General features: G+C 38.4%; 1 protein-coding gene across 1 annotated transcript; it reads left to right on the top strand.

Annotated features, from left to right (window-relative positions):
• The first annotated feature begins 522 nt into the window (after positions 1-522).
• On the top strand, positions 523-16,840 carry LOC143902413 (uncharacterized). The gene is made up of 19 exons (XM_077415294.1): positions 523-842; positions 1,007-1,085; positions 1,287-1,723; positions 2,309-3,134; positions 4,398-4,558; positions 4,655-4,754; positions 5,272-5,742; positions 5,925-6,461; positions 6,632-7,743; positions 7,918-8,081; positions 8,577-8,720; positions 9,084-9,094; positions 12,409-12,566; positions 12,696-12,807; positions 12,989-13,951; positions 14,619-15,262; positions 15,366-15,520; positions 16,053-16,208; positions 16,477-16,840. The coding sequence occupies exons 1-19, from the start codon at positions 685-687 to the stop codon at positions 16,542-16,544; spliced, it is 6,456 nt and encodes a 2,151-aa protein (XP_077271420.1). The 5' UTR covers positions 523-684; the 3' UTR covers positions 16,545-16,840.
• The last annotated feature ends 44 nt before the right edge of the window (positions 16,841-16,884 follow it).

Here is a 16,884-nt window from a genome sequence, read left to right on the forward strand (position 1 = left end):
CAAAAAGCATTTTTCTCTTAATTAAAACAAACATCCGTGATAAAGCCAATTATCTTTTTTTTTCCAGATAACCTCGTTCAGATAAAGCAAGTGAATGAATATATTTCTTAATTGGTTTTCATACATATTATTTTTTCTCATATTCTACATTTTATATCATTTTCAACGTGTTCAAGTATCATTTTAAAAAAATTTTCTTTTTTCCACTTTTACTTAAAATCTAAAAAAATATCGTATAAAAGCTTGCAAATTTTTATGATTCACATCGCACGAAGAGCCTTTTTATAGCATAGTTGAGCTGAAATTATTAATTGTAATACGTTATCTTGTCCCTTCGCTTTGTGCGCACACGATCAATAATTTATTCACCCGATTAAAGCTGTGCCTAATGAGTCAATTATGGCCCAGTTAATAGCGAGATGACCTAATCAATAATTAGATAAGAATAAAAGTGTGGAAGAAACGGGCGCACGAACGCTCTGGCCCCATTTGGTCTCTCTGACATATGTCGATACGCATAACCGATAACCGTTTCCGTGAACAAGAGTGTTGCGTAGTTTAATGACAAGTTTAATGAGAAGATGAGAAAACCGCTGACCCCTGGGACATCCTTATCGCGGCCAGATGCCCGCTCTCTAACCGAAAATGAGCATCCAGTAGTAAATTCGCGACCGTACATGCAACATGCAGAGATTGCCAATTTGTCTGATTGTTTTTACGTGCCTTGGTGTCGGCGGCACCTGGGCAATTGACGGTGTGAAAGGTGGGCATCGGCCGCGTTACCCTAACCCGAATTATGGCACCAACTCCTCGCAAAATGGCCTTTGCTACAAAAGGGTGCCGTAAGTAATTAGTTTTTTTTTTCTTTTAGTTCGAGACGAACGCTGGACTAATCGTGGCAATAATGCGATCCAACATTATTTTTTGCTCGCGCATTTTTCTTCATATTTCAACACCCATTGGAAGAAATGACGTAAAAATAATAACTAATATCCGCGGCTTTCAGATACAGCCATGCTTTAGCTTCAAACTCCAGCGGAACGCCTTACAATACCATTCCTCAGCCACCCGGAGGTTACTATCCTGTAAGTAATCGTTTCTCCGAATCGAAGATAGCTTATTGCGAAACAATTGATTTCTCGATCAATAAACTTTGATAAATCTCAGGATATAAAGTTTCAGAACGCGACATCTCTTCACTCACCAATTAGGAATCAGAAAAAAAAACCCGATGTAAGCCATTTAAATAATTTCGACGTCGATTATAAGACAAATTGTCTGTTTAGCCTAACGACGGTTTTATCACTATCTTGGACTGTTGCGACGGCTACGAGCGCAACGTGACGAGCAGCCTGTGCGAGCCGCGATGCGAACGCGGCTGTTTCGGCGGCCGTTGCACGGCCCCGAATGTCTGCAGCTGCCCGCCGGGGTGGAGTCCCGACAACGGCGTCTGCATGCCCGTCTGCTCGTATCGGTGCCAGGAGAACGCCTATTGCTTCTCCCCCGAAGTGTGCATGTGCAAATTGGGCTACGACGAGGTCGACGGCCAGTGCAGACCGATCTGTCCCGACGGATGCAGGCACGGCCAATGCGTGGCGCCGCGCGTCTGCAGCTGCAGGCCGGGATTCGTTCTGAATGAACGCAAGGAGTGCGTGGCCGCGTGCGAGGGCGGCTGCGCGCACGGTGCGTGCAGCGGGCCGGGCGTGTGCACCTGCAACGAAGGGTAATTAACCACCGTTATCCCACTTTCGCAGTCCTCTCCGATCTCCGCCGACTGCGCAATCCCTCGCATCGGCGATATATTCCGCGCGATAATTAAACCCTGATTTACTCACGTAATAGTACTCACTCACGCGGTACGTTCGCAACCGGTTCTCCCTAAGCGGATTGCCTATACGGTATGAATAATTGATAAATCAATGTTGGATTCGTCAAAAATGATATTACACGCCGTGCGAGTACCTGCTATCGTATACAGGCATGTAAATCAGCCGTTTTGTAATTTCCATACGGCCATCTGCGTAGATAATTTGTTATTTACGCTGCCGCTTGAAGTGCAGTCACGCGTTATAAACATAATAAATTTGCAAACATTTACTAACTTTGCAGAACGAGTGTCAGGTTGATTTTATGTATCGGACATTTCACAGGTGCTCTCTTTCAATGAAATTCTTTAACACGTTCGAACTTTTTATTCCGAATCCCTGACAAAGTTCTAAGAATCTGTTGTACCTTCTTTGATATCAAATCATATCAAAGTGTACAAATGTAAATTGTAACGTAATTGTAACCATCAATTGTTTTACAGATACATCAACCCTCCCGGCGATCGCGAGGCCTGCGTCCCCCATTGTCCGACCGGTTGTCACGACGGCGAGTGCGTCGCGCCGAACGTTTGCCGATGCAGAATCGGTTACACGCAGAATCGTACCGGCTATTGCGCGCCAAACTGCCCGGACGGTTGCGACGGAGGCGAGTGCACAGCGCCCGGTGTTTGCAGCTGCAGACCCGGGTATACGCGGGACCGTTATAGCGGGAGATGCGTCCCGGGTACCGCGGGTTCATCGCAATGCGGATACGGATACACCGTCGATCCCGACACCGGTAGATGCATCCCCGCGACGACGTCGCAGCCCGTCGGCGATTGCAGATACGGCTGCGGTCCGCATGGCCGGTGTATCGGATACAATCGGTGCACCTGCGAGCCGGGATTCACCGCTGATCCTGATACCGGCAGATGTATCACCATCGCGACGTCCACGATCAACTCGACCTCCTCGCAATGCAGATTCGGCTGCGGCCCGGGCGGCATATGCGTCGGCCCGAACATATGTGCCTGCAATCTGGCATCCCGCCTCGATCCCGATACCGGAAGATGCATTCCGCACTACCTACCAGGCACGGGCGAGATGTGCCAGCATCCGTGCTTGAACGGTCAGTGTACCGGGCCGGATCAGTGCACCTGCAACCCCGGATACACGCACGACGTTCGCGACGCCACGCGTTCCCGATGCGCGCCGGTGTGCGTAAACGGGTGTCCGAACGGCGTATGCACCGCGCCGAACCTTTGCCTGTGCAATCCCGGATACCGGAAAGAAGGTGTCAAAGGACGGCAGAGATGCGTTCCAGCAGAATGAACGAGTTGACGACGCCAAACATATTGTTAAATATTAGTTTAATGAAGCTAATCATTTCAGGCACAATGATCAACTGAACTTGTATACATAAACTGATAACATAGATTATAAAACAATAACTTTGTCTTTTATTTCGCGCGATATAAATGACGATACATGACGACTTTTAACAAATATACGTGAAGCATTACTGCAATGATAAAAATATCCTCGCGCATTTAACAGTTTCGAAATTGCAATAACTGTTTTGATGACTAATCCTATATATATTCTTGAATAACTAACTTGTAGACTAATCAACAGATATAATTTTCTCAGAGCGAGCGAAGTATTAAATATGTAAGACTCCGATGGCAAGCGAATACGTTAATTATGTAGTAAATCATAAAGTTAATTATAAAGGCGAGCATAAAAATAAAATAACGCCCTATAAATCTTACAGTCTCATTCATTCCGTAGAAAGATATGTAAAAATGACATTAAAATAACTTCAAACGCAATCGCGTGCAGTTTATTTTATACACCAGCTGATGTTGTTGCATGGTAAATGGGTTAATGCGCAGACTGCATCCTTGGCCCGGTACGTCAACTTAACGTAAATTTCGCTCAAAAAAACGTACCGTTCCGTTTATGCACTGTTAAACATACGGAATCGATTCGTTTACGCCATAAAACAATTATGCAGTTTCTCTCCAGAGCTCGACGCAATGCACATTTCTTAAAAACGATTCACAAACTATGAATATTCCGCAACTGCTAGTACTGTGCGCGTATGTGTATGTGTATGACTAATTTAATAAATCTTTATTATTTCCAGAAAAGAGATACGAGATACTTTGTACCTAACATATGATTCACAACATATGAACTGGGTAACTGGTTTTACCCAGAATTTTTATCAATTTATCTTAAATATATTTCTAATTTTTTCCCCCTAAGCAATCTTTTTTGTACGCACAAATAAATTAACAATTGCGACGCGAGACGTTGTAAAAGTTTTCAGTTGTAATTTCTATGAAGTAGAGTTACTGAAATTAAAAAAAACTCATTTTGCTGATAAGCAAAAATTTCACATGGATTTAATTGTCACTGCCTGACAACAGCCTGACATCCTGCCGGACTTTGATAGCGAGTTATATTGTAGCAAAGAGGAAAAGAAGCCTCAGTGTACGCTGCGACGCAACATACGCAACTATCTACACGCTGATCACTCGCGCATTCTCGTTAGTGGGTCTCTCTTCAAAAATATATGTTTAAACATATTTAGCAATTATGAAATTTGCGTACGTTATATTTATTTTTGTCGTTCTACAAGACGGATTGATTACTAAAGTTTTAGCACTTTCCAAGACCCTTCCTAAACACATTTCATCCGTATTCAGGGAGCAAATTCAGGGAGCAAATTGTAGTAAAATCGTTAGGTAAGATTTTTCATATTCTACGAATCGAAATAATGCTTCTATCGCAATATAATCGACGTAGCATATACAAGCTAATATTGATAAAATCGTACACAGTTTTTGGGAGACGCATCAAGTCCCATACGTGGAAACATATAAGGTAAAAACATGGGGTATTTTTTATAAAACACGCTTTCGATGGAACTATAGAATTGAGGTAAGTTTTCAAGCATAGAATTTCCGTTTGAAGTGATACCTGCGATAAAATAATAGAAACAAATATCAAAATATGTTTAATAATAGATGCACATAACGATATTTGTTGTTATTGAAAAATAAAATTACTATTCCGTAAAACATAAAAATATTAAGATATAAATTATTGAGCTGAATGATTAAAAAAAAAGACAAATCTTTTAATTAGAAGTGTAAAAATAATATTGATCGTAACTGATAACTTTCATAATAATATTACCTACAATAAAATTTGCAATAAAATATGCAGCTTATCTCGTAATGGTTAATATTAATATTTTAAAACGTCAATTAAGATTTTGTGGAAAAACTGTCATTTCGATTTTTAATAAGCATATCGTTCTATTAATCGAGTCGCCTATTATCAAACATCTCGTATTTGTATATATTATTATCTAATGTTCTACTGACTCTTTCGCGCATATAAATACATATTTCGATATTGCTAATACGTGAAATCTCCGCGTTTATATTCTCAGTCTCGCAGATCATATCGCAGAGAATATTATTGTTGCGACGGATACGCGCCCGGATACACGGGTACAATCGAAGGGGAAAGGTATGTAAATGTGTTTGGACGGGATCCCGTGTGTAAACCGATTTGTCAACCTAGCTGCGGACACGGTACGTGCATACGTCCAAACGAATGCATCTGCAATTACGGATACCGCACGCAAGAAACGGCATCACCTAACGTAACACGCTGTGTTCCCGTATGCACTCATTCTTGTGTACACGGCACGTGTGTCGCACCCGAAACTTGCGAGTGCAATTCTGGGTATAAATTGAGCGGCCATTCTGTACATATCACGATCGCTCGTTATACCTGCGAACCCGTCTGCAGCGTGCCGTGCGCTACAGGGTCATATTGTTATGAGCCCGATAAATGTCTCTGCTTGAACGGATACAAAATGAGTGAACAAGATGAATTAACCGAAGTAGGAGAAGAGGTAAAACAATATAAACATTTCGTTTGATTTATTTATTCAATTTGAATTTTGCTTAGTTAATACGATATCGATGTTGACGTAAAATAAAAGCGGAAAAATTACAAGATGTTGACAAAGATGACACAATGTAGAAAAAAGAAGAGCGTATATATTAATAATAAAAATTCACATTTTATGTTTAGGTGTGCCAGCCTATCTGCGAAAGAGAGTGCGTTCACGGCAAGTGCACAGCCCCTGATACCTGCACCTGTGATCACGGTTACGACCCTGACCCATACGACTTATTCGTCTGCAAGCCCAAGTGCGAGCACGATTGTCTCTACGGCAAGTGCACCGCGCCCAATGTGTGCACCTGCGACGAGGGTTACTCGTTAAAAACCCCGAGCGTTTGCGAACCAATCTGCACCGAAGCTTGCGTTATGGGCACTTGCGTGGCTCCCGAAAGCTGCAGCTGCCTCACGGGTTACGGGCTGCTCGAGAACTCAAGGTACGCCTGCGTACCGGTCTGCGAGAAGGCTTGCCTCAATGGGCGATGCACCGCGCCTGGCGTATGCACGTGCGACGAAGGATTCCAATTGAGTGGCGACGAAACGGAGAAGCACATTTGCAAGCCTCACTGCGAAATCTCTTGCGAACCGTTCGGCGTGTGTACTGCGCCGGATGTCTGTACCTGCTATGAGGGATATCGACTGATTGAAATGACAAGTGCTAAAAGAACAGTTAGTATTAAAGTATTTGTCGGATAAAATTTGTTATTTAGCGACTTTTTAAATAATTATACTAAATTTCCCCAACGCACATGCATATTTAAAATAAAAAATGCTATTTCTGTTGTTCCAAGAAGTGTCATAGGCTAATTCTTTATTACATGAAAAATATTGCTTTTCAGACTTTTAAATATCTTGTCGGTTTCGACAAGTCGATTTGCAAGCCAGTCTGTGATATAACGTGCATCAATGGACACTGCACTGCGCCGAATACGTGCAATTGCTATGATGGCTATCATCCGTCAGGCGTCAATAATACCAGCTTCTGGTGCGAACCCACATGTGTCCAGAATTGCGTCAACGGCTTCTGCAGCGAGCCTGAAACTTGCACGTGTAACGAGGGCTATCGCCCTTCCAATTCTTCGCATGACGTATGCGAACCATTCTGCGAGACTGATTGCGTCAATGGATATTGCACCGCGCCAAACAAATGCACCTGCAAATCCGGTTATCAACCTACCGTGGGTAATCGTACGAGCCTCTGCGAGCCTATTTGCGATTCGAGTTGCAAGAACGGTATCTGCGTGCGGCCCGACGTATGCAGCTGCAATCCGGGCTACCGTTCATCGGCGAGTCCTAACAGTAAGACGAACATGTGCGACCCTATCTGTCACCCGGCCTGCGAGATAAACGGTATCTGCGAGGCGCCCGATCTCTGCGTCTGCAAGGACGGTTATCGCATGATTTATCACGACGGAGGAGACGTCCCGTTCGGATGCGAACCGATCTGCGGCGTCGAGTGTGGCAACGGCACGTGCACGGCGCCGGACCTCTGCGCGTGTTTCGACGGTTATCGAAACGCGAAAATCGGCGGATGCGAGCCCGTCTGCGCTACCTGCGGCAACGGCACGTGCGTCGCGCCCGAGGTTTGCGAATGCGACGATGGATTCGTCCTTGCGGGCGCGAACCTCGAACTCGCACTATTCGAAACAGAGGAATCTCGATCCTCGATTGTCCCTGAGAATGAAACGAGAAACGGAAGTAGATGCGTGCCGCATTGCGAGAATTGCGACAACGGCGAGTGCGAGGCACCAGGTGAGTGTCGATGTCGTGCCGGTTTCGTGAAGATCGAAGACACCTGCGTGCACGCGTGCCAGGGCGGTTGCGGTACTCGCGGCGAGTGCGTCGCGGAACGAAGGACTTGCGAGTGTGATTACGGATGGGCCGGACCGCACTGCGATCGGCCAACGTTGTGCGTTCTGATCTTGAACGAAGAAGGAAATCGTACTGAGCAGTAAGTATATATATACGAATCCGTTAAGGGCATTATAAATTGATGCTAAATGAGCAAAAAAAATAAGCGTCGCAACGTTAGAACACGCGTTTATATCATCAGAAAAACTTTGATTATGATGATATCTAAAATAAATTGCGTATGAATCGTCTGTGAATCATTTACCTTTTGCAGATTGACCATTATTGAAGAACAGAATGCTACGATCGAGAATATACTAATGAATAACCCAGCCTGTTCCGAGTGTATCGGTGAAGTAAGTAATGAAACTTTGTGCTTTAAGATGTTGGTCAACGGTACAAAGAATGAGACGCAAATTGGTTGCTTAATGAATGAAGGTTTGTTATAAATACATTTCTTTGTACAAATATATTACATCTCATCTAAAGCAAATTTATTTATTACATTTCTACAGCTTAAAAAATAAATTAGTAAATTTTAAGTATTAAAGTTTCAAGTATTAAAAAATATTTTTTTTATATTACGTAATGGATATAAATTTATTAAAACACTGAAAATTTTACACTTACTTCCTTGTTACACTTTCTCGAATATTTATATACTCGCAATAGAGTTAAATGTTAAATATTCTTTTACATAATATGTCAAAATTATTTTCTGCTTTAATCCCAAATTTTTCAATAAAAAAATAATTTCAAAGCACAATAATTCGAAAATATTCTATGGAATATTTATGAGTATTATTTGAAACGTTTACTACATCAGTTATTATGTAACGATTTTTATATCTACTCATCATAAATTTTAAAATCTTTTGTTTTTCTTCCAATACTTTGCAATAAATTAACAGACTTATCATTTTTTCATACTAGAATGTCTTGCATTAAGCAGTCAATATAAGGATCAAGGAAAAATAATCAAACTAACAAGTGGAATCGCAAGTGGAATATTACTTCTAACAGTTATAATAATGACATATCTGATATTACGAAAACGTCGAAATAGACAGGATCTAGGTATGAAGATTATCAAATTTTATTAGATTATCTAAAATAACGATGTATAATAGCAATTTTCTAAATTATACATATTCATCTTAAGATGGTCTAAAAAAATAAAATTTATCGATAAAAATTTATTTAAAAAAAAATCTTTAAAAAGCATTTAAAGAAGCACTTATCGCTAAAAAATAAAGTTAAAATTATTCATACTAATATATGAAAAATATATGCTTATATATTTCTTAAATTATATATTATTATTATTATTATTAAATTTTTTTTCCCTAATGCTCTTTTTAGTCTTATAAGATACATGACAGATATATTATAGACATTAAAAATCAAATACTATAATTAATTAATTATTTTTATTAACAGGCGATGTTCAGGTAATTTGTAGACACAGTACATCGATGCAAGGACTAATTGAATCGAGTGCCAACAATTCTTAATACAAAAAGATACTTGTAAAGTCTTAATATAGAATCTTCGAGCTTTTTGTAGTAATAACAATGATGAAAGAGCAATTTTTTATTAATTTAACTGATCAATTGTAAGTAAAAGTTAGAGAAGTTATAAGATATGTATATATATATATATATATATATATATATATATATATATATATATATATCTCTTGTAAAATCTTCAATAAATTACTATATTAAAGTTTTTAATTTCTATTTATTTTTTACTTGGAAATCTATTTAAGATCATTCTGTATATCTCTGTATATACAGAAATAGAAAAATATAGGTTGTCTAGTGGTCGAAACCTGGAAGATTTCCATGACCGCTATACACTTCTTTAGATAAAACAAGTAAAAAAATAGTGCAAATTAGAAATTTGCACTTGGCTTCCTCATAGAGGAAGTGATGTCTTAGGATCACGGTCTTACATACAGGTCTCTCAACTCTGATGTGTGTATGTGCCAAATTTACCAAAATTTCTATAACTCCAGAACTAATTAACCAAATCTTAACGAATTGTATATGAAATAGGGGTAGAATTTTCCGGGGTGTACTATAGAGTGTATAGTTTTTTGTTGCCAATTTTCTGGAAACCGTTTTTTTTTTTTTAATTCTTGAGTAAAAAAATTTGACGAAGCAAAAAGAACCTCCTGATTATTAGCAATTTTTATTAATTCTATATATTCTTCAGTTTTTTCTACCCCTATTTCATATATAATTCGTTAAGATTTGGTTAATTAGTTCTGGAGTTATAGAAATTTCAGTAAATTTGGCACATACATACACAATACATACACACATACACACATACCGACATTTTTTAAAATAGCGATTTTTTTACGTTTTAGAACATTCTGAACACATTGGCAAAAGCAACTAAAAAAAATTTTTTTTACGAAAACAAAGCTTCCTCTATGAGGAAGCAAAAACAGACAAAAAGTGTCATTTTTTAAGAGTTTAACGAAATTCCAGAAAAGTCACAAAATTCCATGACATTTTCTTTCCTTTTTTATCTAAAGAAGTGTATAGCGGTCATAGAAACCTGATGGAAGATAATGTATGTGTCTAGCGGTCATAGAAACCTGGAAGATTTCTAGACACCCTGCTTCTTTACTTAATTTAATTATCAAAAGATATAATATAATTATCGTTAGTAAAAAACAAAATTAAATTTATTTAGGCATAAAAAACTAATATTTAAAAAATTGGTCATATATTTTTTTAATTAATTGTTAAAAAACACATATACACCATCAAAAATTTACCATTAATAAGTTCACAGTTTATATTTATTTTTCCAAATTATTCAGAGTTTTATAAGAAACATAATTCTACAAGACATATAAACAAATAAAAATTTATGTTGTACGAAACATTATAAACCTGTGTTGTAGAGAATCTCTCTTAAGATATAAAATTTTTACTCTTCCTTCTATTGTAATTTAAATAATATAATTGACACTTCGTCAAATAATCTGTTTCGTGGACTACTTATCGTCCTCATAATTATTCTCATAAAACTATTATATTTTCTCATATTTTAGGTTTAAATATTATCATTATCATTATCCAAAACTATTGTTCAACATAGCAAATGGACATTACACCCAAACTCTTTCGTATAATTGCACCTGTTTTCGAATAAATAGTAATTTCAAAAATAAATGTTTTTGTTAATCCTGTTTCGAGTAAATTTGATTACTCAATACGAGTAATCGACTTTAAAATAAACTTTACGCTACGAACACACAGGCTTTGAGTAACTTTCAAACCGGAGTCTTACGACGTGTAGTTCGTCACGACACGTGGCTTACATATATATGCCTGTCAATAAATCACGAATTAGCAAGCAACGAACTATAACAAGTCGCAAAAGGTCCTATGAACGCGTTAGCTCGTCTAGTTTAAACTCATATAGACTATGATAGTCTGCAGCTCATCAGTTTGAAATAGATAGCCAACGAGAAAAGATCGTGGTCGGTGCAGCAATAATACATCTCTTCTCTTTTTTAATCATTTAACTAGAATGTTTAATATTGTTTCCATTTTTTTCCAAGAATCAAATAATTTTTGGAAAAATTAATGTAGCGTTCTTATCTATATGTAAAAAATGCCTCAAGTTCCACAATAATTCTTCTTTCTCGTATGCTTCTAAAAGTTTCAAGGTTTTCCCATTCGATCACTTCATAAGTTAACATACAAGTTAACAATTGAATCACGTTTTTGGTTTTTATGGATTTTATCTTCACGGCTTCATTTTTAATCTCACGTTCTTGAGACTACTCTTGGTGAGTTTTTTCAATTTTTAATTTTCGTGTGTCAGGTTCGTCCTGATTACAGATCATTGAGTAATGGATTTTAACGTCAACTTTTTTTATCCACATAACTTTTTGACCACGCTATCAAGAATCACTTATTGCTGATTTAATAAACGTTGAAAATTAACTATCTAATATCATTTATCATTTGACATCGCTGAAAATGGCTCAAATCGAAACAACCATTTTGCGTATAATATGTACGATTAATTGTAACTATAAATATTGTGACTACTTACACACCAACAATCGCGTTGTTCTCTGATGATTGCTCATTTTTACCCCACTTTGTTATTTCAATTATCGAGAGTTCTATTCTTATTCTGCCATCAATTTGAATCACATTTGCTTAGACGGGGAACATATATTTTTCGACAAGCCTAGACAAATCGACGAATCGAACGCATCAACACTATCGGTGGTTAGTAGCTCGATAAGTTCTTTGACTCCGATAATATTTAACCCAAAATGTCAGAAAGCAATTGAAATTTCACAATCATGAGAACTATATAAGTAGTCCACGAAGCAGATCATTTAACAAAGTTTAAATTACAATAAAAGGAAATAAAAATTTCATATCCTAAAGTAGTTTCTCTATTTATCGACTCTCAAAGAAAACGACGAGCCACGAACCGCGAGTCGCGAACGTTAGTGACCTATCCCGGTCTGCCGATCCTATGACGCGTGGCTCGGGATGACTTGGTGTAATTTGTCAAGGCCGAGCTTCTACGCGTCGTGGGACGCATCGGCTTGATAATACAGCATATCCTGCTTCAAAAGAATAACATATTACGTATCGGTGTGTCATACACATGCGAAGAAAGAGATAAACGGGCGATGATATATGGGAAGGAAGCACTTTAACAGTCGGTCTATAAACATCACGGAGTGAACACGACTTCGTAATAGAGGTGACAAATCATGGGGTTGTTTAATAGTTTGATTGCTCTTTTGGCTATCAAGATACTATTTTTAACAGTAAACGCAATTTCACTTGATCACGACTCTCCATCGTCTAAGCTCGAACTAAAGAAAGTTGTAAAGATATTCAATAATTCAAGGTGCAATGAAAGGTCAGGTATAATTTATATTTGTTATACTCTATATTTACGTATAAATTTTATAGATAATTTCGGAATACTTTGCAAATTACGCGTTTACATATGTTAATGCGTATATTAATTTTGCTAATTTTATTACAGTCGAAACGTATCACAATTAGTTCCTTATAACGAAACATATTACTCTAAACCAGAACATGCTATGCCTGGGGAACCCTATCAAAACAAGACTCGATTAAATTATAAGAAAGAGGTAATCAAGCTGATAAATACGCGATGAAGAAATAAGAGAGAGAACAATTTTCAATCAGTATATAAATCAGCAAGCTTCTCGTCTTTATTTTTATTTTGCAAACGATTTGTCAATCTCTTGTTTACTTGTTTGCTCATACTACAACTATAATCCGCTAATTTGCCAATTACGAGTATTACAGTTTCACACGGAGTTGACATGCTGTGAAGGCTACGTGCAATCCGGTGCAATGTGCGTACCGCGTTGCCCGCAGTCGTGCCAAAATGGTACTTGCAAGGAGCCGGACGTGTGCACATGCAACACAGGGTACAGCATGTCAAGCAACGGCTCGTGCGTGTCGCGGTGCACAAACGATTGCGTCAACGGTACCTGTGTCGATGGGGTTTGCAATTGCAACGAAGGATATTTGTTGGACTCGGACGGATTCACCTGTCGACCTGTCTGCCCAGCGGAATGCGAGGAAACTCACGGATACTGCACCGAGCCGCACGTGTGCACGTGTCCTTCCGGTTACAGGCAACACAACAGATTCTTCCACGTCTTTAAGTTCGTGTGCGAGCCAATTTGCGATCGTAGGTGCATCGATGGCCTTTGCGTGGCCCCTAACATCTGCAAGTGCACGGACGGCTACGAAAAGGACAAGAACGATTCATTCATCTGCAGGCCTAAATGCGGCGATTCGTGCGCTTTCGGGACGTGCGTAAGCCCGGGGTATTGCGAGTGCAAACCCGGTTACGTTAAGAGGTATCACACTGCGAACGGGACCGTCTGCGTACCGCACTGCTGGGAGTCCTGCAAAATGGGCAAGTGCGTGGCGCCGCACACATGCGGCTGTAACGAAGGCTACAGACTCCGTAACAACTCCAAACATATATGTGAGCCGATCTGCGAAAATGATATGTGCGGTGGTGGCATATGCGTCGGGCCCGGAAAATGCTTACATAAAAATTCAACAGTGTCCAATACATCTGTCGTTTTATCTAACTCGACTCATAACAAGCCGATCTGCACGATACCTTGTGGACCCAACGGAGAATGCACGTCGCCCAATGAATGCACTTGCTTCGAAGGGTATCGCTCACACGCACATATAATTATGACAGAGCTGCATGAAAATTTTTCGAAAACACCGTTTCCCGAATTGGCAAGTATAACTGTACAATAAGATATAAACGTTATTATATAGCCAAAACTCTTGACAAAATATCTAAAAACCACTCATCACGCGAGAAGAAGATTCTAATCTTCTAAAAAGCGATTTCTTTTCTTAATCATAATAAAATCATAATTTTTTATAAAATTTTTATTATTATTATCAGTAAAAAGAAATTTTAATTAAGTTACGACTAACATATACGTTTAACAAGTCACGATTATTGCCTAAATAATTCTTAAAAACGGTACTGGACAAGATTAATGTCTTTAAACTTTAACTTTAACTTTAAAATCACGCACAAAGTTAAAAAAAAATTTTATCAAATTTATTTGAGACTTTCCGAAAGCCTGAAAATCCCTTTTAAAAATTGAGCTTGGGTTCCCGTTGCCGAGTTATCGCGATTTGAAAAAAATGGCCAGTATATATTCAAACTTTTTTCATCGTTGAGAATAAACCTATTGGTATCAGTACCTATCCTGTATCCAAGTAATACATGACGGGCAGACAGCACAATCTAATTATATCGTATATTTTATCGATTCGAAGCAGTCGCGTTTGATTCAAAGGAGTGTTATTTTTAAACGATTTTTTTAATCACAACTAATTGAAATTTTTCCAATTAAACTCATTTGATTTTCGACTGTCAAACAACTAGTCCGAGAAACATATCTGCCAACCGGTTTGCAATCAATGGTGCTACAATGGTAAGTGCACCGCGCCAAACGTATGCACCTGCGATCCGGGTTACTATCCGAGGTGGCTCGAAGGCATCGGTGATTTTAAAAGCTACTACTTTTGTTATCGTCTCAACGGACCTCCTTGCAATGCTTTCTCGTGCGGAGATAACGGGACGTGTCACGAGTCCGGCGTTTGCGTTTGCGACGACGGTTACAGGAAGGACACGGCCGGTGCTTGCATACCCATCTGCAACCGAGGGTGCTTAGACGGTACGTGCACGGCGCCGGATTACTGCGCGTGTCGCGAAGGCTACGCGCTTCAGAACAATAAATTTGAAGAAAACGTCTGCAAGGCGATTTGCGAAAGGGGCTGCGAGAACGGCGAGTGCGTCGGCCCGAACGAGTGCATTTGTAACAATGGTTTCATACCGAACATCGACCATCACTCGAAACCGGAGTGCATCCCCGTATGTACTCGCAACTGCAGCGGACATGGCGACTGTATCATTTCGGCCGATCGCGACCACTACAGATGCGAGTGTCACTTCGGATGGACGGGATTGGATTGCGATCAACCGTCCTTGTGCGTTATAAAGATGGCTTACGAGAAAGTCAAGAAGAGGTGAATACTACTGACTCGCCGATTTCCCGTGGCCTCGCAAAGAGCGCCCGCCACATTCAATAATTGACTAGACGAATCTTATAATTCGCAAATATGATTGCAGAGGCATGCTTCATTTTGCAAACAGCACAATCAAGCGAGCTTCCGAAGATGCACCGTATTGTTCTCAATGCCACGATTCTTTGGACAACAAAACAGTGTGCTATGTGATGGAAAATTATAAACACAATTTGACTGTCAGCTGTTTTCTTAATACAGGTATTTGCAACTTAGAAATAAATTAGAGCTTTTTCATTAACGACATAATAATTATGTATGAAAGTTTATAATCATTGTTCTTTTAAACTCTTTTCGATTATTGCGTAATCGCTTCCATAATGTCAAAGAATTTTAACAGTTTAAGAAAGAACTATTTTCAATTTCTTTCAGAATAATTTTTGTGCTTATTCTTAGTTATATAGATTGTTTTATATGAATATATCGATAAAAAGGGAGTGTGTTACGTAAACATTTCTAAATAATTGTCAGAAATCAATAAATATTAATTGCAAAACATCAGAGCCTGTTTCCACAAATTGATTAAAAATACTTGTAATTTATTTTAACAAACAAACATCTAGAAACATAGATCTAGAAACTAGCTTCAAAAAGTTTGCTTGCAAAGATAACTACACACTGATAAAAATCATCCAAAACTAATGTTAAAGAAAAATGTGATTTTTTTAAATGATTCTATCATAAAAAACATTTAAATTCGTTAGTTTCATCTCTATTGCCTTTCATTTTGCAGATTTGCCTTGTTACGCGATGTCTCGTTACGACGCCTCGAGCAACGTTACCATAATAGTTTGGCCTTTCGTGATTCTCGCTATATTATTAGTTATAGGTCTGACAGTGGCAGCATATTTCATATATCGCAAACATCAAAAAAAGAAATTGGCTACAGGTATTCTTCAAAATGTGTTAATATCATAATTTATAACAATTTTACGTTTTAACAAAAACGTAACTAAAAGATAGTTACGACATCGTATTTTGAACTGTATGTATATTAGAGCGCGATAACAAATTATTTAACGTGAATAATAAGACAAACGCTCGCAGCTTGCGCGATATCAAATCGCTTTTAAGACGCTTAAATAAAAAGTTTATAATTAATATTTTATTGTATTCTAAGCGACAACGAGATACCTATTTTGAAATATTTGTTGCAGCAGGTACATCAACAAACATTTTTGTGCGAGAATCTTCCGCTACCGAGATTTTGTTGCCTGAAATCTAATTTTATAAAGAAGACATCAATACAAAGACAGTAGAAAAATAGACTGCAATAATTGTGATAATGATGATAAATAGCACAGTTGTAATAGTAATGATACACTAGATCATATTTTATTGTTCCATGACATTTCTTAAGACGAAGATAAGTAACATTCGTTCAGCCAATATTCGCGCTGTTAGTAATAATATTTTCATATAAGTTGAATCAAGTTTGTTATTCCTTTGAGCACATATGTATCAAGATGTTGTGATAATAGTAATAGAAATATTATATAAAATTGCTTATCAAAACGCAAATTTAATTTATTACAATATACTCCATTGCGATCAATCACTAATAT

Source organism: Temnothorax americanus, unplaced genomic scaffold (assembly GCF_048541705.1).
Source record: "Temnothorax americanus isolate GAGA-0224 unplaced genomic scaffold, ASM4854170v1 Scaffold4, whole genome shotgun sequence".
NCBI classification, from domain to species: domain Eukaryota; kingdom Metazoa; phylum Arthropoda; class Insecta; order Hymenoptera; family Formicidae; genus Temnothorax; species Temnothorax americanus.

Bases quoted from the DNA above. Each gene is read 5' to 3' on its own strand.
- LOC143902413 (XM_077415294.1), top strand. From the start codon at position 685: ATGCAGAGATTGCCAATTTGTCTGATTGTTTTTACGTGCCTTGGTGTC. The intron at 3,135-4,397 runs TGAACGAGTTGA...TATGTTTAAACA, and splicing joins AGAGATGCGTTCCAGCAGAA to TATTTAGCAATTATGAAATT. The intron at 4,559-4,654 runs GTAAGATTTTTC...AATCGTACACAG, and splicing joins AATTGTAGTAAAATCGTTAG to TTTTTGGGAGACGCATCAAG.